The sequence below is a fragment of the Erpetoichthys calabaricus genome, chromosome 13 (genome assembly GCF_900747795.2).
Source record: "Erpetoichthys calabaricus chromosome 13, fErpCal1.3, whole genome shotgun sequence".
NCBI lineage: Eukaryota > Metazoa > Chordata > Cladistia > Polypteriformes > Polypteridae > Erpetoichthys > Erpetoichthys calabaricus.
Genome location: NC_041406.2, coordinates 66,426,048 through 66,453,688, shown reverse-complemented (window position 1 = coordinate 66,453,688; position 27,641 = coordinate 66,426,048). Strand labels below are relative to the sequence as shown.

Sequence of the window (27,641 nt, the reverse complement as noted above, 5' to 3'; positions counted from 1 at the left end):
TTCAACCTGGAAGTATGTCATTTCTCCTGTTCATGTGACCAGGATGTACTTCCAGGTTATAGGGCACATAACAGTCTGACAGCCCCCCTACAGCGACTCCCGATGGCCCCCATGGTATCCAGCAGGGCTGCGCATACAAACTACAAGGTCCATGAGGCCCTGCTGGAATTCAGGGAACCTCCATGCTGTTGGGAGAGCTCCACCTGGCGGTCTGGAGGGGTGGGCCGGAATATTTAGCCGGCCATCCATCACAGTATATATATATATATATATATATAAACACACACCCATAACCGGGGAAAGAAATTTGGGATTTTTCAGGCATGGCACAATGTATGCAGGCTAAGGTTTGATTGTTTTTTTTTCTTGGGCTCTAATGTGCATATGTCATTGGCATGACAGTTCCTATGGTTTATTTTTAAGTACTGTATATAAAGACATGATGATTTTTGCACTGTGGTAGTTAGCCCCAGACACAGACAGACACCAAATGTTCCAAAAGACACAGTTTATTTACAACAGTCCGGGACACAACACAGTGCTCTTGCACCAAACACCTTCATAAGAGTCCTTTTCTCTCCCTCCGGACTTCTCCTGCAGCCTTTCCTCCACTCCTCCCGACCGTTGCCTTCTTCCTCCCGACTCTGGCTGTCTCACTCGAGGGAGGTGGCCTCTTTTATAATCACCTGGATGTGCTCCAGCTGCTCTCTGATGACCTTTCGGCAGCACTTCCTGGTGTGGTGGAAGTGCTGACATCCAGGGTTCCTCAATCCACCGGGCGCCCCCTTGTGGTGGCCACGGGCCCCAGTAGGGTTGAGCTTCCATGCTTGGTTCCCGTGGCCCCCCATAGAGACCAGGGCAGTCGCCCTCTCACAGCCCGGGGGAGGTATACTCGCTCTCCCGGTCCTTCCAGGCGTCCCGGCCAGAGGCGTAGCTAGGGTTTTCAGCGCCCGGGGACAACTGAAGATTTCGCACCCTCTCCTTTTTGCCAAAATGCAATGGGGAAGGGAAATAAAATTTTTAGAAATGTATTTAAAATAATAGTATTTTAAGAAAAAAATTTCATATTTTTATTTTAAATAGTTTTAAATTTTTAAATATTTTAATTTTTTAAAGCACTTTTATGCATATATTTTCAAGGTTTCGCTAAATTTATAAAGATAGAACAAAGTAGAATAATTGACAACAATGGTAGTTCGAAAATATTATTCTAAAATACCATTCAAATATAACATTGCAAAAACTTAAACATTACATTGGATATAATAATATAATAATCTGAAAATGAAGTTAGTATAAAGTAAAAAAAATAGTTTGATGTATAATGCTTTAAATGTAATTATTAACTTCAAAGAGAAACGTCTAGACTTTTGCAGCCATCTACTAGAATACTTCACCACAGCCCAATCAATTTTCTATCAAACACATAAACACAAATCACTTGGCACACAGAAATGGCGTTTGCAACAACTTAGACAATGATACACTAATGCCTCATGTTAGTCGCGCGACCTGTTTAATAGCGTCAAAAATATTTCTGGGTGGGAGTCAAGCATGTTAGAGTAGTGGAGGGGATAAATTATTGTCTGTTGGGTATGTTTTTTATTTACTTTTTAGTGCATTTAAAAATGGAAAACATTTCATTCTAAAATTTCATAACATCAATTTGGCACCCCTGGATGCTGCGCCTGGGGACAGATGTCCCCTCTTGCCCCCCCTAGCTATGCCACTGGTCCCGGCTGGGCATGGGTCCCATCCATCTGCCACAGCACCTTATTCATATATATGTATGTATATGTCCACAATATGCCTGTCTTAGACAACTACCTGAAGGAGTATTTTGCTATTCAATATACAGACATGGACAAAGTTGTTAGTACCCTTGTAGCTCATTCAAAAAGTGCTATATGCCTGCTGAAAAGTTAAATGAAATGCAGTTGTCCCATGAATACCTGTGAGCCTTTGATATGTCATTCAATAAAGCAAAACAAGTGTGAAAAAGATGAAGTATTGCTTAGTCTACAAAGATATTCTAAAATGGCTTGGAGACATTTGTTGGTACTCATAGAAAAAATCAAAAACACTGTATTTGGATTACAGTGACTTTCCAAGCTAGCTGTTTTCTTTAATTAGTTTCACACGTCTCCAGTCATGCAATCAGTCATTCAGCCGATTTGAATGGGGAAAACTAGCCACTCTGCTGTTTGATATCATTGTGTGTCCCACACTGAACATGGACCAGAGAAAGCAAAGGAGAGAGTTGTCCTAGGAGATCAGACAGAATATTATGGACAAGCATGTTATAGGCAAAGTCTATAACGCCATCTCCAAGCAGCTTGATTTTCCTGTAGCAACCACTGCAAATATTATTAAGAAGTTTAAGGTCCATGGGACTGTAGCCACCCTCCTTGGACACGGATACAAGAAGAAAATCAACCCCAGAATGGACAGAAGGATAATGAGAATAGTAGACAAAAAGCCAAGGGCAACTTCCAAAGAGATGCAAGCTGAACTCAAAGGTCAAGGTCCATCAGTGTCTGATCACACCATTCATCACTTTTTGAGTGACAGTGGGCTCATTGGAAGAAGACTCGGGAGGAGTCCATTCTTGAAAGAAAACCATAAAAAAGCCATCCTGGTATTTGCTAAAATGCATATTGATAAACCACAATACTTCCGAGAGAGTGTCCTGTGGCCAGATGAGACAAAACTGGAGCTTTTTGGCAAGACACATCAGGTGTATAATACACAGATGAAAAAATGAAGCTTCCAAAGAATATAACACTGTATACCTACTATGAAACATGGAGGAGGTTCAGCTGTGTTTTGGGGCTGCTTTGCTGTGTCTGGCACAGTGCCTTGAATCTGTGCAGAGAACAATGAAATCTGAAGACTATGAAGACACTCTGGAGCAAAACATACTGCCCAGAGTCAGTTAGCCCTGTCTCAGCTGCAGGTCATGGATCCTCCAATAGGATAATGACCCAAAACACACAGCTAAAAGCACCCAACAATGGCTAAGAACACAACATTGGAAACATTGGACTATTCTTTAGTGGCCTTCAATGAGCCCTGATTTGAATCCTATTGAACATCTCTGGACAAGACTGAAACATGCAGTCTGGAGAAGACCCCTTCAAACCTGACACAGCTGGAGCAGTTTGCTCAGGAAGAGTGGGCCAAACTACCTGTTGACAGGTGCAGAAGTCTCATTGAGAACTCCAGAAATCTCTTGTTTGCAGTGATTGTCTCTGAAGGTTGTGCAACAAAAAATAAGGTTAAGGGTTCCATCATTTTTGTCCATGACATTTTAATTTCTGTTATTATTTGAAATATTGTTTTGAATCAAAGTCTGATTTTTGATAAATACAGAATAAGCAAAGATGGGTGCCAATTACTTTTGTCATTTTCAGGTTATTTCAGAGACAATTGTCGGTTCTTCTTTTTTGTGCAGGGGTACCAACAAATTTGTTGACAACTGTATTTTTGCCAGTATATGAATATTTGGTTTCAAGTGGCAGTTGCCCACTTTGTTGTATTTGTACACTAAGGCCATTGACCAGAGGTAGACTCACTGCTCCTTCTGCTGAAACACTCATGCAGTAGTCCACCTCATCTACAATGGGTGTTCACTCCCTGCACCATCCTGAATGAAAGTGAGTGTCTAGAAATGACATGCGCACTGTAAGAAAGAGAAGCACTTGCCCTAACCGTTATGCTTCATTACAAAAAAACCAGAAAGCAACACGGGGCTGTGATGCCATAAAGGAACAAATGGAAAGTTAAAAAATGGGGATCTCTGTTATTGCAGTGTTTATTCTGTCCTTGGCTCAAGACCTCATCTCTTGTTAGTTTTGCTTATGTACAAAGGTGATGGCGTAGATATTTTGTAAGTAAACTATACCAAATTATTTGACATTACTGTAATATTCACCAAATACAGTATACATGTATTTGGTGGTTATGCAGACATACATGTATTTTTTGTTCTGTATTTAAACTCTGATTTAACACACTATATATATTCAGTACATAGACTAGTGATACACCAAAATGAAGATTCTTGGTCAATGCCAAATTAAGAAAAAACACTGGGGTGAATACCAAATGCTAACTATCTTTTTTCATTTATTTCCTACACATTGATCTTTGTGCCATTTAGCAAGGCCTAAATGAAATGAATTTCTTTTTTGATTTTTTATTTTACAGTAAAATTTAATTATAAAACTGCAAGTCAAAATAAAAAAATCATTTTATTACTGAAATAATTCTTTTCAAGAAGAAATGTTTAAAAAAAACTGAACAGAAAATAGATAAATGAGTAAATAAATAAAACAATAACAAAACTTAAGTGGAATTAGGTTGTCAGAGTGCTTTGTCTGTTCCTTGGATGGCTAGTTGTATGGATCCGCTTAGTTTATTATGCTCAACATGTTTAAATGGAGTTGCCTAACAATTCAGTGTGTTCAAGTGTGATCTCTTCTCTTTCTTTCTTCCTTTGTCCATTTTGCTTTTGTAAAAATGTTGCGGTTTCTCACAGTATGTCACTAATTGTTGTTAATAAACCAGTACAATCTTCTACAAATGGCATCCATGCCCCAAAATGCAATGCTGTGTGACATATCACTCATTCCAAATACAACAGGAGCCACTGTTTGAAAGAATCATTTATAACCAACATAGGACAACAGCTCCAGGCACAACTGTGCAGTGTCCTTATCGCCAAGTATTAGTTTATGCCATACTTTAATTTCAGAGTACATTAAAACCAAGAGTGGTTCCTTATTTTTAATAATGGCTTTCGTACTACCATATGACCTGTCTAACCTGCAGTGTGAAGCCTTCTCTTCACAGTTTAAAGTGCCACTGTCCTGTGAGGTGCCCGTCACCCAAGCTGTTAACTCTCCGACACTTGTCTTCTCATTCTGTTGTGGCTGTGGGTCTGCCAGACTTGTTCCTATCAGAGTTTCCTCCAGTTTCCAAGTTCCTTTTGATGTAAGGACGACTGTACTCACTGACACCTTGCAGTTTCTTTCTAAAAGAAAGACTTACACTTTTAAGAGTTACAACCATCTGTCTGTTTCCTTTGTTGAGTCCCTTTTTCTCACCATGATGATAACAATATAAATTGAAATATTGCTTCAAAGGGTGTATCAACACAGTTTGTTCCAACACAACTTTTATACTGACAGTTTGTAAGTAATCATCAGAATTTGTTACACCTGAAGGAATTGTTTTTATTAAAGTTGCTAACCCACTACTTGTTCCCTGAAAACAAAAACTTTTTTATTACTTTGAAAATGACATTATTTTTTTGGTTTTTGTTCACCTAAACATTTTTTAACTTCTAAAAGTGTAATGCTTACCTTTATACCATTTCAAGTTATTCACTGGACTTAAACTACTTACATTTCAATAAAAACTGAAAAATGTCAGTGTTCTAAAATTTTTGACTGGTAATGTACTGTTAAACTGTATATATTGCATACACATACACACACAGAGACATACGCACACATAGACATTACGCTTTTTGGCTTGTACTTGAAATGTTAGACTTTTTAAAATTTAATCATCCAGAAAGAAGTAAAAAAACCCAATTGGAGCAAAGGCCAAAAACATGCGACAATATTCTGGTCCCAGAGAAAGAGTATACTGTATATGGATTTTGTCATTTACTGGACAAATTTTGTAAGTAATTTTTGAAAAAGGAATAAATTGTGGACAAGCTTCTACACCCTGCTGCTGCCAGTTGTCTGCACAAAAGAAGATTTCGTGTAGCCTTTTGGATGTCTTTTCTTCTGAACCGTAGCACCTGAACACAACTGAAGAATGAAAGTCAAGAAACTTGCTCATGTTCCTACTGTAGCAGGGAGTCTCCTTCTAACAATGAAGATACCTGATGCACTTGTTGTGTTTTTGGCTTAAAAGCCAAGCTAATTGCTGTCGTTCTCTATTGGTTGATGGTTTGTCTTCCATCTCCTCTTCTCAGACAGACAGACATATAGATAAATAATTTCTTTCTCTTTCTTTCTTTCTTTCTTTCTTTCTTTCTTTCTTTCTTTCTTTCTTTCTTTCTTTCTTTCTTTCTTTCTTTCTTTCTTTCTTAATCCCCAAGGGGAAATTTACATACTCCAGCAGCAGCTTACTGATAAAAACAATATTAATTAAAGAGTGATGAAAACACAGTGCGAGGCAGGCATAATGGTCAATAACATTGTATAATGTTAATGTTTACCCCCCCCCCCCCATATGGAATTGAAGAGTCACATAGTGTGGGGGAGGAACGATCTCCTCAGTCTGTCAGTGGAGCAGGACAGTGACAGCAGTCTGTTGCTGAAGCTGCTCCTCTGTCTGGAAATGACACTGTTTAGTGGATGCAGTGGATTCTCCATGATTGACAGGAGCCTGCTCTGCGCCCGTCGCTCTGTCAAACTGTCCAGCTCCGTGCCTACAATAGAGCCTGCCTTCCTCACCAGTTTGTCCAGGCGTGTCTTTATGCTGCCTCCCCAGCACACCACTGCGTAGAAGAGGGCACTCGCCACAACCGTCTGATAGAACATCTGCAGCATCTTATTGCAGATGTTAAAGGACGCCAGCCTTCTAAGGAAGTATAGTTGGCTCTGTCCTCTCTTGTACAGAGCATCAGTATTGGCAGTCCAGTCCAGTTTATCATCCAGCTGCACTCCCAGGTATTTATAGGTCTGCACCCTCTGCACACAGTCACCTCTGATAATCACAGGGTCCGTGAGGGGCTTGGGCCTCCTAAAATCCACCACCAGCTCTTTGATTTTGCTGGTTTTCAGGTGTAGGTGGTTTGAGTCGCACCATTTAACAAAGTCCTTGATTAGGTTCCTTTACTCCTCCTCCTGCCCACTCCTGATGCAGCCCACGATAGCAGTGTTGTCAGTGAACTTTTGCATGTGGCAGGACTTCAAGTTGTATTGGAAGTCTGATGTATATAGGCTGAACAGGACCAGAGAAAGTACAGTCCCCTGCGGCGCTCCTGTGCTGCTGACCACAGTGTCAGACATGCAGACGCACATACTGAGGTCTGTCTGTAAGATAGTTCACAATCCATGCCACCAGGCATGAATCTACTCCCATCTCTGTCAGCTTGTCCCTAAGGAGCAGAGGTTGGATGGTGTTGAAGGCGCTAGAGAAATCCAGAAACGTAATTCTTACAGCACCACTGCCTCTGTCCAAGTAGGAGAAGGATCGGTGTAGCATGCAGATGATGGCATCCTCCGCTCCCACCTTCTCCTGGTATGCGAACTGCAGAGGGTCGAGGGCGAGGTGGACCTGTGGTGGTCCATGGTCTTCATCACATGTTACTTCAGGGTGACAGGCCTGAAGTCATTCAGCTCACCAAGACGTGATACCTTTGGGACGGGGGTGATGCAAGATGTTTTCCAAAGTCTCGGGACTCTCCCCTGTTCCAGGCTCAGGTTGAAGATGCGCTGTAGAGGACTCCCCAGCTCCAACGCACAGGCCTTCAACAGTCGAGGCGATACTCCATCTGGACCCACTGCTTTGCTGGCACGAAGTCTCCTCAGCTGTCTGCTTACCTGGGCTGCTGTAATTGTGGGTGGGGGGAAACTCTCTCCTATGCTGGCATCAGCAGAAGGATGGGTGGATGATGCAGTACTCTGAGGTGAGAGTGGGTTAGGGTGGTCAAACCTGCTTTCTCCCTGTCTCTCATGATGGTGGCACCCCGCTTCGAGCTATAGCCAGTGATGATCTTCATCCCATCCCACACTTCCTTCATACTGTTATTCTGCAACTTCTGCTCCAGCTTTCTCCTGTACTGCTCCTTCGCCGCCCTGAGCTGGACTCTGAGTTCCTTCTGCACGCATTTGAGCTCATGCTGATCACCGCCTTTAAAAGCCCTTTTCTTCTGGTTCAAAAGGCCCTTGATGTCACTTGTAATGCATGGCTTGTTGTTGGCATAGCAGTGTATTGTTCTTACTGGAACTACAATGTCCATACAGAAGTTGATGTAGTCAGTAGTGCAGTCAACAACCTCCTCAATGTTCTCACTATGTGACCCCTGCAAGATTTTCTTTTTCTAGTTAAGATTCTTGCTGCTGCATACTGAACTAACTATAACCGATTGATGTCTTTCTTAGGTAGCCCTGTTAGGAGTGCATTACAGTAATCTAGTCGACTGAAAACAAAAGAGTAAGCTAATTTTTCAGTGTCTTGTAAAGTTATGAGACGTCTAACCTTAGCTACATTCCTTAAGTTACAAAATTGCAGTCCCAATAATCTGATTAATATGTGATTTCAAATTTAGGTCAGAGTTAATAGTTATCCCTAAATTCTTTACCTTCGACTTGACTTTTAAGACTAAGGGATCAAGTTTATTTCTAATACCCTCACTTGATCCATTTTTGATAATCTGTAAAATTTCTGTTTTCTTCTTATTTAGTTTGAGAAAGTTGCTGCACATCCATTCAGAAATGCAAATAAGACTCATGATCGGAGAGCCAAGAGTGTCAAAAAGTCAACAGGCACTATCGATAAATACAGCTGTGTTTCACTTGCATAGCTGTGGTACCCCACCTTGTGCTTTGAGATGGGCATCATGCCACAGACAGGGTGTGGTTTCATGTGTGATGGAAGTGATCTTGTTTGTCTTGCAGTGTTTCTAAAATTCCATTCTCATACTCCATTCAGACTCTTTTCTTTTCTCATGTTTCTCAAGAAACGTCCATAAAACACTCGCCATGCTCATCTGTCTGACAATATATTTTCATGAATTTATGTGTTCATTTAAAAATGTTGTAATTTGTGTTAGTAAAAATATGTCAACATTGAATACATGGATAACTCACTGTGTTACACACATGCTTCAGTCTCCATGAGCAAAATAACATGTTTTATTCTTCCCCAACCAAAATTAAGGTTCAGTACATTTTTTCTCCTGTAATTTCAGTGTGAGGTGTGCTGCAAATGGATCAAGAGAACCCGTTTTATGGTTGGATATAGACAGAAAAAGATGGTGTCAGCCGAGATTTAACAGAGTTAGTCTGTAGATTTTTTTTAAAACATACAAAGAGCAAGGTGGAACTGATAAACATAAATGGAATCCAACAATATCTGTCCATTAATTAATTGATGATCTATGGCCAGTGGACAATGGAGGAGATTAAAATTGTAAAAGAGAAAGTCAAAAAACAAAGTCACAGTCCTGGAGACCTCGGCCAACTGGCCACCTACCCCCTCCTGAGCTCTCTACAGTGGAATCTGTGCCGGCTCTCCAATCTGTTTATACATCCATAAATTGACACCTTTTATTGGCATCTGTTGAGAGAAGCTTTCCAATGATTCCTATGCTCCTTTATCTGAGATAACTTTTCCATACAGAGGAGAGATGCCTGCAGTAGAGCAGCAGTATCAAGTGCCACGTCCAGATACCAGGAAGAGAAACAGTATAGAGAAGGGTTAGTAACTGTTTCAAAATATTGTGATACTTGTACTTCTGTACAAATGACTTCCTACCAGAAGCATAGATCGGAGTTTAATTAGAGGTGAGGTGAAAAGAATCATTCAAAGTAGATGTCCACCAAAACTTTGGAACACTTTAGAGTCATAACAGGTGATGCATTTTAAATTAAAAAAAAAAATCCAAGCCTAAGGAGTAAAAAAGAAGATGTAATACAATACTGGTGTGAAATCCATTCATACCGTAGGCTTTAAAGATAATCGTCGAATTATTTAAAACTCCAATTAGTCAGTGTTTAGGCTTAATGAGTATTCTAAGCTAGCTTATGAAGCTATTATTGTACCGCAGTATTTCAATGGTGGTTTGCAGAATGTTTTATTCTTGATTCCCGTTAAGCATTTTCCTTCTGCAGCTGTAGAGCTCATTTTTGACTTTCAGCAATTTAAGATTCACAGTAGGTTGTACCAATCTTCCTGATGCTTTCTCACTCCTAATCATTCCCCCTGCAGAGTTTTGTTAAGACGTCTAATGGCTAAAGAATTGCAGTTTGTCTTTGTTTGTAGTATGGTGATATAGATGTTTTACTCTGCCATGTTTATCTTGAAAAAAATAAAATTGTCATAATGTGTTGAAAAAATTTAACACTTTATTAAAAAATACAATTATTGCTATAATAACTATGGTATTAAATGAAGGAGAGAATATTCAAGTTTTTAACAGTTATCATATAACATGTCACTTCTACATACAATGGTGAATGAAATCATCCTTTCAGTGAACTGGTCGTGAGTTTGATGAGGAATGCTCTGCATTAAATTGGTCAGTAAGACCAGAAGGCCACAGCCCCTTGGATTTTCTTCAAATGATTTTATGTTTATGCCCCCACTACACGCCAGTTTGCAAGAGCTAAAAAGACACATCTCTGCCCCTGTGGTGGAGTGGTATCTAGTATATAAGTTGATAAATATTTTGTATGGCTTTATTTGTAAGCTAGACAAAGCAAATTTATTATTGGGTAGTGTTTTGGGAGACATGTTTTACTCTATTGATGAAAACAGCAGTGCTTTGATATTTATCTGACCAACCCAACCCCTCAAAAGTCTTTAGGACTGATTTAGGATGTAAAATATATGGTGGGGTTTGAAGTATGCATCACACCATCTTGTTTAAACTTTGAGCCTATAAGCCATCTCCCACAGGAAGGCCATAAACTGCCTAAACATTGCAAACAGGGCATAAACTGTTCCTGAGCTCTTACATTGGTGACTGGCCCAGGAAGGGGCATGTAAACTAATTCTATTGCTCTGAAGTATGGCTGTTAATGACTGGTTTTGAATCAAAGCCGTTCTCTACCACAATGCCCCTTTGATTTGTGTTTTGTGATGAGAGTGGTATAAAGTTGGTCACCTTGCCTTTACCTCTCTCTGTCACCATCTGGCCATGAAGAGAAGAACATGATGAAGACATCTCTGTCTTGCTGGCCATATTGAGACAGGAATATGGTGTGTTTACTCCATTCAAAGGCCATGTGGTAACAAAGAAAGTTAGACAAAAGATAAGCTGAAAGCCGCCTATGGACGCAAGTTGCACTGCTACTTAGACTGCATTGGTATTGTTTTCCAGCATTCGCATTGTATTCTGCTTCCTTAATATTTCTGGTGTGGGAAATATGGGTCCCTGTCGACCCCTGAACCTGCAGACAACACGTTCTGACACCAGGTAAAAGTCCCAATATTAAATTTATTATAATAATAATGTGCACAAAGCACCTCCACTGCCACAGTACTCAATAATAAATCAATACAATAATCAATCACAAATCCTCCTACTCCCAGCAGCTCCGTTCCAACCCCTCCCAACTCGGCTCAGTCTGCTGGGGTTTCCCATAGTCCTTTTATATTCCTTGACCCGGAAGTGCTTCTGTCCCTCAGTCTATCTGATTTCATAGCACTTCCGGGTCAGATGAAAACTTCTTTTCTTCAGCCCGGAAGTACTTCATTCCTTCCGTCTCCGTGATTAGGGAGTACTTCTGGGCTATAATAAAAACCATTGTGCCTCCCTGCTGCGTCCCCTGGCGGCCCCCACAGTATCCAGCAGGGCTGTGCAGTAAAACTCCATTGTCCATGATGCCCTGCTGGAATTTGGGGCACCTCCATGTTGCAGGGAGGACTCCATCTAGCGGCGTGGGGGTATTGGCCTGGATAAGCTGCTGGCTATATATCACACTGGGCATATTCTCAGTAGTATACATTTAAATATGTAACGTAGCTCCTGCTTGTTTCTTTTAAAGTACCTGACTAAAGAGTGGTAAAATTATCAGAATTAAGATATTTTATTAAGGTCTCCAGGATACAGAGCCCACATTTGGACCCTATATAACAAAACACTGCCATCACCCAAAAGGATAAAAGTGGATTTGAGATAGTGTTTTAGAAAATTGACCATAATGTTTTTTGATTTCTACCATGCAGTCTAATTCTCCAATGGACTTTCTCCAGGACAGTTGTATTTGAGGCTCAAGGACTATCTCTCTGATATGGATGTGACACTAGAGCACCACAAGGAACAGTCTTGTCTCCTTTTCTCATCACTTTACACTATAAACATAACACCAGGTCATGTCACTTGCAAAAATTCTCAGATGACTCTGCACTTATGGGGTATATTGACTCGTGGGGTGAGACAGAATATAGGAGTCAGTGAAAAAGCAGTTACAATAAACTTGCGTTTTTCTGAGGTCTTCACATGTGAGGAAGTGGATAACCTACTGGGTGGTAACGGGGACTACTAAGCAGGTAAAGAGTGATTTGAAAAATGTAGACAGGAGTATTGCTTAGATTAAATAGGCTTAAATCAAATAAGTCACCAGGGGCCTCATGTATAAACGGTGCGTATGCACAGAAATGTTGCGTACGAATGTTTCCACGCTCAAATCGCGATGTATAAAACCTAAACTTGGCGTAAAGCCACGCACATTTCCACAGTAACTCATACCTTGGCGTACGCAATTTATCCGTCCAGTTTTCCAGACTGGCGGCACCCAGCGTCAAAGCAGTGCTACTGTTCCTGTGTGATCATCCTTTCTTTCTTAGATCCACATTCCTGGTGCGGCTTTATAAATACTCTGAAATTAACTGCATATTGTTTATTAGTGTAATGCATCTGATTGTAATTAACCTGTAGCAATATAATGGTCCAGGGAATAGCCATAGTATTCCAAATACCATGACTGCTTTAGCGTTGTTACGCTCACTGCATCTTCTTCTTCTTCTTTCAGCTGCTCCCGTTAAGGGTTGCCACAGCAGATCATCTTTTTCCATATTACTCTCACTGCACCACTCGGAGTATTTATATTACTGTATCTGAGTGGGAAATCACAGCAGCAGCTGATTGGAAAGAGAATTATCGGTATACAGCATGAAGCAGACGCTGCCTGAGCCACAGCAAAACGCTTCCCTGTACGGACTTCGTGGTTTAGAAACAGTTTCATCCCAAGAACTATAAACGCACTGTTTTATTTTTTTGGGAAAATGGTTCCAAGGTTTTAACAGAAAATAAGCAGGCAGGAATCAGAGAGGAAAGGTCCAATACTTCAATTGTTTGCTTGTTCAAATATAGTATCCGTTACACACAATATAATAGTAATAAACATACAGATATAGGAATTGTACTATTGACTCACAGTAATACAGATATATGAATTATACTATTAACTTACAGTAATACAGATATATATATAAATTATACTATTGACTTACAGTAATACAGATATATATAAATTATACTATTGACTTACAGTAATACAGATATATATAAATTATACTATTGACTTACAGTAATATCAAAAGACCCAGAGCCATCATCCTAGACCAGTAGACTGAGGGAGCCCGCGTGTCAGTCTCGTCAGAGGATCAACTCGTGAGCCTGGTCCAATACCGGGTGGTGTGCACGTTCCCCACGGTTGAGCTTCCAAAGAAACTGAGGGCGGAACCTTCCCTTATATACTAATTGAGTGTCCTTGCCCAAAATGGCTTACGTGTAAGCAGTGTATACAGAAGTGATCAGTTTCTGCACACCTCTTCCCACGGGACACTTATGTTTTATCTCTACTAAGCCTAAAACAACCCTTCTTAGAGACATCAAAACAACTTACAGAAAAACATCTTGCATTAATTTAACCTTTTCCCTAAAACATTCTGAAACCCTTTATGAGAAACAAGTTTTTGCACATTCTTTCGCTATCATCCCAGACATTCCAATTTTTGTAGCCCAGACATTCCAATCTTTGTAGCTGGTTTTGCACTGAAGCGACCAACCCCCTCTTACTCCTTTATTTCATCCCTTCTCCTGTTACAGAGAAAACCTTTTTTTATTACACGCACTAAATCAGTCCATCAAGTGCTCCTTGTAGAACTGTTTGTACTTATAAGTACAATCACCTCACTGTAAACTTGGGATACAGTTATAATATTGCACAACCTGCGCCACTTTATAAAGCACGTATTTACATATGATGACGGTATTCATTTTTAAGATGAAATGCAGCAAAATATGTTGATTATATTATACAGATAAAACTTTAACTTCATTTAAATAATTTGTATTGTTAATAATTAAACATGTGAGGACACGGTGCCGCAGCGCTACCTAGTTCAGTAATTGTTCTTGCATTGCATTGTATTCTTGCTGGTGCTGACGCGACACTGGAAGGATAGACGGATATAATAATTAAACACGTACTACGAAGATATTTCAATGTTCCTTAAAAGTTTTGAAGAATCGGCGTTCTAAGCTTACAGATGGCTTCACGTCTATTACAGAGCTGATTGTGTGGCGATTGGGTTTTTGGAGAAAGAAAAGTAAGGACAGGAATTGGAGGTTAGTACGTTTGAAAGAGACAGTACTTCTGTGATAAATTATTTCATCGAAGGTCGCGCATGGCGCCGCAAGCCTCTTGCGTGAGACATGAACCAGCACTGCGCCACCGTGTTCCCATGTTTAATAACATGCTTTCATTCCTATCATCATGAAAAAGATATCACGTATACATCTCAGTATTTTAATTATTCAGAGAGCTGTAATTTCACGAATGTAATGGATTATGTGTCCTGTCGGAGAAAGAGAAAACCCATTTAAAAAGCAGGTAGTGATTCACACACAGAGCACAAAGAAGATCAAATACAGAACAAAGCATTTAACATGCCACTTTAGTTACAATGGGATTTGAGAAACTAGTAAATTAAATGATTTTAAGATGAAGTTTATGATGTTCTACTTTAATGGCAAAATAAACTACGTGATTAAAGTGGAAATTTCGAGATTAAAGTTGACATTTCATGCTTTTTTCCCACTGTGTGCCTTTTTTTTTTTTTGTCTGTACCCTAATAAGCTTTCATATGACACTCAGACGGTGGGCTACGACTTGCCTTTTCACGACGACTTTGATATGTGATTTCTTTTTTATTTCGGGCACTGTGCGACTTTGTGAACTTCGAGTTTCTCCGACACTCTGTCACTCGATCAACTTCCTTTTGTTGATTATACCACTGTTTAAACCAACAAATAGTAGGCCTACGTTTTTCCTTTGCCTCCACTTGGTATTCGCTGAAATTCTTATATTTTCTCCCGTGCTTTTCCCATTGTCTTTTCACAGAAGGCTATTTATATTGATTTGCATATTCAAAGAGGCGTAATTCTGGGAGGAGTTGGGGCGGGACAGAAGGCGCGTGCACGTGTGTTACTTTTCACGCTGATCGGGATTTATGTAGTGGAAGAACGTGAAAGTTTGCGTACGTACAGATTCCTGCATCTGGATTTTTCTGTGTGTACGCACATTCCCGCTTTTGTGCTTACACCATGTTATAGTGTGAGTTCTACGCACGCCGTTATACATGAGTCCCCAGGACCAGATAATTCTGAAGAAGGATAGTGAATACATATATAAATTCTTAATAAACACATTTTTATGAAGTCACTGCACACTGGAGAAATTTCAAAGGACTGGAAAATGGCAAATATTTTCCTATTGCATAAAAAATGGTGATCGTGTAGATTCAGGTAACTGTAGGCCAGTAAGCTTGACATGCATGATAGGTAAATTAATGGAAGGAAATATTAAGGATGATATTGAGCAACAAACGGTAAGAGTAGAAGTTTTACTAAACAGTCAGTATTAATTCAGACGAGGGAGGACATGTTTTAATAACATGCTAGAATTCTTTGAGGATGCAACAAAAGAATACAATCAAAGTGGAGCTTGTGATATTATTTATCTTGACTTTCAGAAAGCATTTGATAAGGTCCCACATGAGAGGTTGGGCATCAAAATAAACGAGGTGGGAGTTCAGGGTGTAGTGGGTGGATAAGTGCAGAATTGGCACAGCAACCAGAGGGTAACAGTGCGCGGAACCCTATCTGAACTGGCTGATGTTAAGAGTTGTGTCCCTAATGAGCAGTGCTAGGGCCGCTGCTATTTTTAACATATAAATGATTTGGATAGCAATATACTGTAAGTGACAAGCTGGTTAAATCTGAAGATAATAACAAGGTAGGTAGATTGGCAGTTAATCTTGAATCCATTGAATCGTTATAGAAGGACTTCGACAGTATACATGCTTGGACAAATTTGTGGTAGATTAAATTTAATGTCAGTAAATGTTAAGTATTAGACGTACAAATAGATTTAAATACAAAATTGGAGGTCTGAAAATGAAAGTACTGTTGATGAGAAGGATTTGAGAGCCGTAGTGGCCTTGACTCTATCAAGTGCCAGACAGTGTTCAGAAGCCATTAAGAAGGCAAACAGAATGTTAGTTATATAGCACAGTGTGTGGTGTACAAGTCCAAGGAGGTTATGCTCAAGCTTTACAATGCACTGGTGAGGCCTCGTCTGGAGTACTGTGTGCAGTTTGGCTACAAAAATACATAGCAATGCTAGGAAAGATCCAGAGAAGAGCGACTGGGCTGATTCCAGGGCTACAGGGGATGAGTTATGAGGAAAGAGTAAAAGAGCTGAGCCTATATAGTTTAAGCAAAAGAAGATTAAGAGGTGACATGATTGAAGTGTTTAAAATTACGAATGGAATTAGTACAGTGGATCGAGAGTATTACTTTAAAATGAGTTCATCAAAAACACATGGGCACAGTTGGAAGCTTCTGAAGGGTAAATTTCCCACAAATATTAGGAAGTTTTTACTTAACGCAGAGAACCACAGACACATGAAGTAAGTTATAAGTAGTCTAGTATGCAATATTATTGTAGGGACCATCAACTGTAGATGTTATTTTTGTTTTATCTATCTAATGTATGTTAATGTGTAAAACATTCCATGAAGCTTATATGTTGAAGTATTATAAGGTTTAAATTTTAAAATAACTGTCCATAGTGGTTTCCACTCTCTTCAGATTTGGAAAACATCAGCAGTTCTGCTTGAAAGATTTTGAATTAAAGAAAGTTTGCTCTTTTGTTTGATACTTTGTTCATAAATCATTTTGATCCATTTTCATGAGGAGAAAGGCCAGGGTTGTGTCAGAAATAAACTGCCATTTTTAAGGATCATTGATGCTTAAAGAAATACTTTTATTTATCCCAATATGATGCACTACTGTATGTGAATCATTTTCACAAAAATGTCTTTTATTGATTTTTGTAGGATGCATGGGAAGCCCTGGACAACATGCCAAACCATTACAGGGCCCACTCAGGCATACGCCCACAGAGCCAGTTTGACTTAAGCTGCGTGTCTTTTAGGGTGCAAAGACTGAGCACAGGATTTGAACCCATGACATTAGATCAGTGAAACCTAGTACACACCCAGAAGTATTTAATATAATATAGATGGCAAATGAGAATTGCTTACTAAGGATGTGACAGTTTTAAATAAAAAAAAACATCAATTATACATACATTGAGGTATGATGAAATATATCACACATTTGTGCATGCTGAGAAGAATTGGTTTCCATGAAAAAACGTGTAAAAGTACACAAAGCAGGACAAAAGCTGGTGTCACCATAACAAGTTAGTCACGATGTGTTTAAATGGGTTAATTTATTATTATATTTTAGCAGTTTTAAGTGCACATTCCCAACGGCTGATTAGTGGCTTGTACGCGAATGCATGTGACTGTTAATTAATTACCGTCGAGCAGCTTTTAATTAAGGAGCATTAGCTGGGGTTGCCACAATTTTAAAGAAGGTAAGGTAACTGTTGGCGAGGGAAAAATGAAACAAAGAGAAAGATCAGCTTGGAGTTTAAGCAGGTCCAAGAGAGGCAAGACAGACAGGATTGACTCTGTTGTGCTTTGTGAGGGTCAAGGACTGATGTCTACTGAGGAGTCCTGTGGAGCTGCTAAACTCCAGTCTGCTGACTTACTTATAGAGAGCAGAGGAGAAAGGTGGAGAGTCGCAAAGGCAGGTGAATCATGCACAGACAAATCAGGAGCATTGCAGCATCAGTATGGACAGGTCAGTGTTGGAGGAGATTATGATCATCTGTGTTGAGAGCGGAGATATTGGAGATCTTGCTGTGCTGAGAGATCTGCAGGTAGAGCTGGCAGATTGGGATTCTGCAGACTGCACAGGAGAGATCTGGGGGTACCGATGGAGGCAGTGGGTGAAGATGTGCAGCAGGGATTTGTTCCGGTGTGCTACAAAGCAAAGGAAAGGCAATACACTGTGGATTGGATTTTATTTGGGGTTTTATTGATGTTTTATTGAGCACTCTAAAAGATATTGCTTTATAGGCATAATTTATTCAATGATGTATTTATTTATGTACTGTGACACTTTAATATTCTGTTTTGAATACATTTCTGCACAAATTTCTGCACAGAAAGTCTAATCTGCTCCATCTCAGTCTTGAAACACTAGGTGCCCATGACTGCAGTCATTGAGGCACCACAGTCACTCACTAGCAAAAGAGAAGGTGAAATAGCAATTGCAGAATTGGTCTTTGCCTCATTTAAATTCTTTGTAAGTATAATCATCATGGGAACACCAAGATATCCATGCTGGAGCATGATACTATTAGGTACAGAAGAATAAAGAAACATACGGAATTTTACAAGTGAGAGGAGACCATTTATTTCATCAAGGTCACAAATATGAGAGTGGGAAGAATGAGAAATGTCAGAAGTAAAGGAAAATCTCCTGGAAGTGGAGCCACATCAGTGATTTGCGAACAGGGACACTATTACAATATAAACCACTACAGTCTATTTGCATTATTATTTTTTGATATTCCATCGCTCTGCTTAGAGATTTGTATGGGTTGTGTCGTTCTACTTTGTACTTTACTGCTGCTGCATGTTTCTCCACTAGTGGGACTAGCAATACATGCTTTTCACTGCTGTGTCAGGTATACTGACGATGCATTTAACTGAATTATTGTGTCGTAAAACATACATAGGAGTGCCAATCCCAAGTCAGGAGTCAAATTGAAATGTGCCGTGTTTGTGATTCATACTGGTCATTAGTGATAGAGAAGTAAACTTGAAGTGAAAATTTTAAAACTATTGAGGTGTGACACTGAAGAAAATATTAATCATGAAGATGCTGTCATTTTTACACGTGTAGCAGCGCCATAGAATCTACAATATGAGCCAAAGCTTCATCAGTTTTGAGTCATTTCTTATGACTTATAGCCAAAAGTAGAAGTGATAATCATTTGTTTGAAAGTGCCGAGTGCGCTGTTGCCAGTTAGAGAGAGATTTGGCCTACCCAGCAGTACTAGTTATTTAATAAAATGAGAATTTATAATACTTCAAGGTCATCCTATGTTATGATTTTAAGGTCTAGAACAGTGCTAAACATGAGTCTGTTATTATTTTGTTTTTTTTTATTTAGGTTTAGCTTTAGACTTGTTTACTTTTCATGTTTTATTTTTTTGTTTATTACATCAGTATTTTGTGAATCTAATTTTGGTAATGGGTCTTTTGTTGGTGGTAACAATGGCCATTGTTATTATGTGGTTTCCAAAAGTCATGGAGTGTGACATCAACAGGTCACCATTATACAAGACTAGACATTAAGCCTGTTACAATAACGGGCGCTATAACAGTAGTGCATAAACATTAGTAGGAACAGTCTATATTAAATGGCAAGGGACCGTCTATTTTCTGTTACAGTAATCCTGGCTTGTATGTGGCTGTAATATGCGTCACTGTATTGTGTGCCTTTAATTTTCTCTCGCAGTAATACGTCTCTCCAGCAAGTACTGTGCAGTTCCCCAGCAAGTATTTTAATCTGTGCTGGCGTACAGCTGATTATTGTATGTGTGGCGTCTCCCCAGCAACAGATTTTGTGTGAGCGAAAATAAATCTACTTTTAAAAGTCATCCTATTGTAATATCATGAAAATTCGTATATTTAGGAAAACCCCTTCAACAACTGACACTTTACCGGGCCAAGTTAGTTAATCGCAAATCTGACATCCTCAGAGTGAACACTTGCACAACAACAAACACTAATCCCACCTCTTTGGGGAAGCTGGTCTCCGCGTCTCAGTACCTGATTGGATTTTTTGCGCGTTATGTTTTAGGTCTTACCTCATTTACCGAAATCCGATTGGATCGGCTGCGCGATATTTTATAGGTCCCGCCCTCTCTGTTTTGTGTGACACGTCAGGCGGACGTTGAAGCATCTGCTTTGAAGCATCGCACCGTGCCCCGCACATGCGCACTTCACCAGAACACACACACACATGGACGCACACAGGGGTTTTATTAAAGAGGATGGCAACGTGTGCTGCTTGCAGTTGTCCAAGTTTGTGGATTCCATACTAAAATGTTTTGCAAATCTGGCTGTGTTTAATAGCTTAGGGATAAAAGTCATTTGGCTAGGTTCTACTTTAATTTTTGTTAATGTATTGTGTTGAGTTGAATGGCCATTTGCCTTTCTGGTTTTGACCCCTGCTAGTTTAGGATTTACATATTCTTCTTGGGGAAGAATGAAAGCCTCTGCCAGAGCATATGTAGATTGTTATTCTATACCCAGCATAAAAGAACTTTTCCTGTATTTAGCATGACGTCAATACATTTGTCTTATTGCATGTTTGGAGAATTCACAAATCACAACACATCTTCTAAATATCAGCCCACGAATATTAATTTGTATTTATGAGATTCTTTTAGTACCAGCACTGTTTCTTGAGGCTGTGAAGTAGATAGTGTACATTTTTCAGGCATTGTATTAACATCTTAGTAAGAGGACTGAAGAACACAACTTGTTTATAATATTTAGTGTCATGCCAGTTGCAAGAGGACCACTGCATAGACATAGTCCATCTATTTTTTAGTTCAGCTTCCTCTCTAAACTACCTGTTGGAAAAAGGGGGAAGTGAGCTACTGTGAGAATGACATTAACTGGAGGTGTATGTGCATTTGAGAAAATGTAACGAGAGTAAATGTTTAAAACTCAAAAGTGTTTTGCTGTGTACCAAAAAGTGAAGAGCTAAACCGTAAGTCATATTGAAACAAGAATTGCTTAGGAGTAATTAACTAGAAGATGTGTTGTCCCTAAAATCGAGACACTAAACCATAGACAAGTTCAAAAAGTCTCACACTGTGACTCTTGAACCAAAGACGTAAAATGCTAAGAGTGTAAAGACTGATGTTGTTTGATGGCAGATGTGAGAAATGAAACATCCACAATGTAGCACATAGTGCCTTCTGAAAGGCAGTTCATAGTCCTAGACTGTCGAAGCTACAAAATGGTGATGTGAAGCACTTAAAGGATAAAAGTATTTATATTGTTGCATAACAGTCATGTATTAATATTCTTTTAGGTTAAAACCACTCAGACTCACAACAAAGCACCAGAAAGAATTGCAACAAAACAAGAATACATTTTAACATGGTGTCCCAAATTGTAACATTTTGATGCAGTTCTCAGACAGCTTTTAGAACTTTTGAAGAATTCACTTGAATCATTATGACACATCAGTGATGCTAGTTGGCTGTATGAATGAATGAAGAAAGCGAAAGCTATTATAGAGATCTGAGACCCGTGATTAGATTAATAACTGATTGTATAAATGGTGGCTTTGGTCAATAAAATTTTAAGACAGAGTTTAAACAGTGAATTAAATAGCTGATGTTGCAGAAATTATTGGCACACATTACTCCTCCTGCAACTACATGATGTAAGTGCCATCTTTTCAAATTTGATGCAGAATGATAAAGAGAAGCCAGCATTTAACTAAGTGCTCCTGGTAAGACTGAGCTGGAATATGTACAAATTGAATTGAAATCTCTGACTACTGAGATGAATGTAAGACAATTTTTCCAACACTTTTATATAAGCACACATCCACACTCCTCAAAGATCATCACACATTCACAGCCATCAAAAGTCCTCAGAGAAGTGTTCCTTCATTGGCAGCAGCTCGAATGTTAACAGTGTGCCTAGCTGCCATCTATTCATAATGCTCACATTTACACCTATCAGTGAAATATCACAGAAAGGTTGATTCTGTGACAGATTTCTGCATCAGCCAAATGCATCATTAATCTTTAGGGTTTGTCATGGAATTTATAGGTAGGAATTTTAATTTCTGAAAAAGCTTTCATTGTGAATCCTTTCTTTCTGTATATTGATGTTGAACTCTTTTCAGGTTTGGGATTATTAAAAACCTAACAGGGACACCCAGCAGTGCCTGGGGAGGAATAAAGTGTAGGTGCAATCATTTAATAAATTCCCTGTGGGACAAATGTTTGACACAAACCAAAATTTCACTGACTAAACCCTCTGTTGGGAGCAACTTCCCACAAATGCCTTGTAGGGGTGCATTCCTAATAAAGCAAAGCTGAAATCTCTAAAGTTCCTTAATGGGAAAAATCTCAGAAAGAAACATAACCCATGGTCTTCACCTGCACAAGTATTTGGGGTATTTTATAATATTTTATGAAAGATTTTTTATGAGATACAGTGTTAGCAAGTGACACATTAGGATAAAAAATATTAAGCATGAAGTCATCACATTTGCATTCTAGATTGAGGGGCAATTTTAGGAACAGTAGCAATATACAGTGGGCTGCAGATTTTGAGGTGCCAAGTACTATAGCACTTGGACCTTAAATAACAACAGCTCAGAAGACCTGTAGGAAGTGAGTGACCTTAGAATAATAATAACTGGTGATTTGTTAGAAAATAACATTTTCTTTCCTCTGCTGACTTTAGTCCTTTTGGTCTTCTTCTTGTTCTTCTTCTTTGTCATTGTCATCATCTTCTCCTTCTCCTATTGTCTACCCTCAACCCACCCCCCCCAATATCCTTCACTACGCATTTCCCCAGTGTGAAACCCTGTTGCACTCTGGACCCTCTGCCTGAGACTGGTCCTCTCCAGACTCAGTCATCTGCCCTTGCTTTCTCTTAACCACATACCCATGATATCCAAGTCTAGCTTTATTTAATTTTCTAACAGACCTCTCTGCCCTTCTCGAATGTCCTCATTCATTCCTCAATCTCTCCTTCACTCAGTCCCCCAGGGCTCACTTCAGCATTCTCATTTAACTTCTTTCAATAGGTAGTAAACAAGGTAGTACTTAGACCTTGAATAATTGAGGGGATGGGGCTCTATACTACTGCCTGATATTTTAGTAATATCCATCCATCACCTGGGAGTTTGATTGGGAACTGACATGCGGACATTTCCCGTCTTCTCTTTTCCTTATTGCCCATGTCTCTGCACCATACATCACCCCTGGCCTTATTACTGTTAAGTGGATCTTTACTTTTACTTTTCCTGGCATCGGTACATCACATACCACCCCTGAACACTCTCACCGGTGGCTCCATCATGGGGTATAATCTGCTGTCTTAGTAAAGTTATTCTAGAGCTGGGATCTGGTAAGCAGTATACAGAAGCAAATTGGAAAAGAGGCTAAGTGGTCAAGTAGAAAGACTTCAAAGGGGAATTGGAACTAGGTGAACTGAAAAGTGCCCCCTGTAGCAGTACAGGATCTCAGAATTTAGAAAGACTGGGCAGACAGTTTTGGTTTTTGGCTTTGTTTAGCTCTTATACTGCATTTTACATCATGCCTTTGAAAGGTGTTTGTAGGCCTCTGGTGTATTTGTCCATGTCTGTTTAGAGGGCACTGTGTGAAGACCACATGATGATGGCTAATATGGTTGTGATATCTGCTAAAGATACTTTTTTTTAATATTTTGCTATAAGAAAATGTAAACACATCTTTCCAAAAGAAAAATGTAATAATTAAAAAATTTTATTTTTCATGTTTTCAGGGAATGTTTAGGGGAGGCACATGAACCGTGTGACTGCCAAACCTGGAAGATGTGGTTGCAGAAAGTTTCCGAAATGAAGCCAGAAGAATGTAAGTTTTCACACTTTGGTGTGGCCCATATCAGGGGTGCTATGATCCGCAAATTCCATTGTTTGTCTTATACCTCAGTTTTTGATTCCCGGTTCCCTTTATCTGTAAAGTGAAAACAGTCAGAAGATTAATGTTTTATTGAGAGGTAAGAAAGAAAAATGTAATTTGCTTGTGGTTATAGCTTCTTTTAAGAAAAGAAGCTTTTTTTAAAGCAAGCCAAACATGTGTTTTTCTGAGTGTTCATGAGATTGTCTGACGAGCTACAGTATTTTTTGTTTGATGGGCCAAGTCATGATATGGGCCTTACTCAACATGTGATCATTTCTGTATTAATACAAATTGATCGTTTCTTTTTATTATATTGACAGTGCATTTATTTGTTCACATTATGTGAAGTGTGTATTTTATTTTTACAGTTCTGCTATCCTTACATTCACTAATATATTATTGACTGCTGTTGCTACTGTTCATCTTACAACCAACACTAAACAGAATTCTTATGCATTGAGAAGCTGGACGTCTATTGGGATGTTTCCCTGTAGGTGTAGAAATTTGCAGTGATGTGAAGAAATACAATCAGGTCCATAAGTATTTGGACAGTGGCACAGTTTTCATAATTTTGATTCTGTATGCCACCACAATGGATTTGAAATAAAACAATCATTATGTGGTTGAAGTGTAGACTTTCAGCTTTAATTTAAGGGGTTTATCAATAAATATCATATGAGCTGTTTAGGAATGACAGCCATTTTTATGCATGGTCCCTGCATATTTGTGAAGAAACTAACATAATCATACTGTAAACATAATGATCATTTTCAATATTTTTGAAAATCCTTTACAGTTAATGACAGTGTGAAGTCTGCAACCCATGGCCATCTCCAAGTGCTGGGTTTCCACTCTAGTGATACAGTTGCTGCTTATTCATTGGACTTTCTGCCATCAGTTTTGTCTTCAGCAAGTGAAACGCACTTCCAGTTGGGTTGAAGTCAGTTGATTGATTTGGCCTTTGAATAATATTTCAGTACTTAGCGTTGAAAATCACTTGGTTTGCTTTAGCAGTATGTTTTGGCTCATTGTCCATCTGTGCTGTGAAGTGTCGTCCTATCAATTTTGAAGCATTTGGCTGAATCTGAGCAGACAGTACAGCCCTGTACACTTCAGAATTGATCCTGCTATTTCTGTCTGCAGTCATAACATCAACAAACACTAGTGACTGGCACTCCACTTCTCCATACACTTCTCTTTCCAACAGTGGTATATATTGACCTTAGTTTCCTTTGTCCAAAGAAAATGGTTCCAGAACTGAACAGGATTTAAAAAAATGTTTTCTGGCAAAGTGTAATCTGCCCTTCATATGCTTGAGGTTTACCAGTGGTTTGCACTTTATGGTAAACCCTCTGTCTTTACTTTCATTAACGTTTCTCTTAATTGTAGACTTTGGCAATGATAGGTCTATTTCCAGGAGAGTGTTCTTGGTTTGGCTAAATGTTGTGAAGGGGTTCTTCTTCACCAAGGAAAGAATTCTGTGATTATCCAGCACAGTTGTCTTCTGTGGTTTTCCAGACCTTCTGGTATTACTGAGTTCACCAGTGTGTTCCTTCTCTTTAAGAATGTACCATATACGGTTGATTTGACTTCTCCTCATGTTTCTGCTATCTCTCTAAAGGGAGGTCACAGTGACAGCTTCCAAATACAAATTCCACACTTGGAATCAATTCCAGACCTTTTACCTGCTTGATAGTTAATGAAATAATGAGGGACTTGCTCACGCCTGGCTGTGGAATAGTTTTTCAGTCAAATGTCCATATACTTTTTGAGCCCCCTGCAAATGGGGGGCTATGCAGAAAAATGTCTATCTTCCTAAACAGCTCAATTTTGGTAAACCCTTTAAATTAAAGCTGAAAGTCTATACTTCAAGCACATCTTGATTGCTTTGTTTCAAATCGATTGTGGTGGTGTACAGAGCCAAAAGTATGAAAATTGGGCCACTCTCCAAATACTTATGGACCTGAATGAGTAAGCGCACCCTCTTTCAGTTCTGCAGTTTAACATATCAAGGCATAACTAACAATCATTTAATCCTCAACAAGCTAATTTTACTTTTTTATTATTTATTCAGAAAAAAAATAAGCTAACCAGGGAGAAGATTCTGCTCCATACAAATTTTTGGACACCCCTGGCCAAAATACAAATTTTGTTAATAGTTGAAGTAAAAAATAGTAACTGCAACTTCAATTGCAAACAAAGTAAAGAATTACATTTTATGAAAATGTTAAAGTAAAGTTACAGTTTATTTGATGATTTAAAAAATGTGTAAAAAAAGTTAAAAAGGGTGAATGTGGCATCTGCAAAGATTTGTACACCCTTTCAGCTCAGAACTCATTGAGTCATTAGTCTGGTCTTGTTTAGCTGAGTTATCCTTAACAGGTGTCCGCTTCTCTCTAGACATATTGTAAGTGTATAAATGAACACCTCATTGGTCAGTTCAAATGTGTTTCCTTTTCTTACTTCCCATCTGCTCCCTAATTAGTGGTTGGAGTCAGCGAGGCATATGAAGATGCTGCCAACTGCCTGTGGTTACTTACAAACTCCAAGCCATGCGCCAACTGCAAGTCCCCAATCCAGAAGAATGAGGGTTGCAATCATATGCAGTGTGCCAAGGTGAGACTGTTGGTGTGAATGGTGTTTGCTCACACACTTTGTCCAGCAGGGGGTGTTGTGGAGCCCAAAGGACCGACTTAAATTAACTGTGAAAGATTCTGGTAGTTGTGGCAGATATAATCACAGACTTAACATCATGCTTTACTAAAATCTTACAATAAAGAAAATTGTTTTGAATCACCGTAATGAAAGATTTTTTTTATCTGCTTGGGTTTTGTTTATAATGGCATATTTTAAAACAGTGCTATTTATTTATTTAGTTATTTATGTAGTTATGTCTTATAGTTTCCATGAATACAAGAAATTGGTGTTCTGATAATGGCAAGGACGACTTTTTGCTGCTAGACATGTCTGAGGTTACAGAGTCTTGTGTTGTGTTATAGTGTGTAGGCAATTGCAGCTGAACATAAAACAGCATACAGGCACTGTAAGAACATAATATGTGCAACTGGTCTCAGTTAGCATGCGCTTTATGTGTGCTTCAGAAACCTGACTTCTAAATCACCTTCTAAACCCTTATTCTGATTAAAGAAATGGGGTTATTGGCCTCTGAGAAACCTGATTAACAGAGGTGGATTAATCCGTTTATGTGGCCACGTAAACCCGTAACTGGGTTACTGTTAAGGGTTTTGTAGTCTGTGCATGTCTGTTGCACTCTGTCAGCTTGCACATGTTTTTGCTTTGCTCATGCTTTCAGCTGCCACAGGTAGAAGCGTCCACAAAATCAATTTCCAGTGAGAAATGCTTGGGCGATCACATTATACCTTCTCCTGGCTGAAATAATCCATTTGAATATTTCAGAAATTGCTAGCTCAGCAATACAATCTAGAGAACAGTATGGTAACACGTTAAAAGTAACATGTATTAAATAGTTTGATTACTTTTTAAAGTAGTAAGTAACCTAACACAATACCTGCATTGTTGTTGTTATTCCAGCAGCACTGGGTGTAAGGCAAGAAGCACACGTAGCACGTCCTTTTCAAGGCTCAATCCCACAGCCAACCAGAAAAGAGTTTTCTGCACACAATCTGTTAATAGAAACCTATAAATAAAGTGTCAGGTTGACGAAACATATTTATAAAATACATGAAAATCACCACAGACTTGTTTTCTTAATCATAGTGGACGTCTTATTCTTTTTTGCGCACATTAATGACGGTGGAGCATTTTGCCAACTCCAGAAGATTACTTGCACAT

At 39.1% G+C, this 27,641-nt stretch overlaps 1 protein-coding gene across 7 annotated transcripts in view; it reads left to right on the top strand.

Moving 5' to 3' along the window:
• ankib1a (ankyrin repeat and IBR domain containing 1a) overlaps window positions 1–27,641 on the top strand; it is a 393,960-nt gene that overhangs the window by 310,954 nt on the left and 55,365 nt on the right. For all 7 annotated transcript variants that reach the window (XM_051936157.1, XM_051936159.1, XM_051936161.1 and 4 more), the window contains 2 exons: window positions 23,692–23,780; window positions 26,314–26,444. In XM_051936157.1, the coding sequence (XP_051792117.1) occupies window positions 23,692–23,780; window positions 26,314–26,444 (220 nt within the window). The remainder of the gene's footprint in view (window positions 1–23,691; window positions 23,781–26,313; window positions 26,445–27,641) is intronic.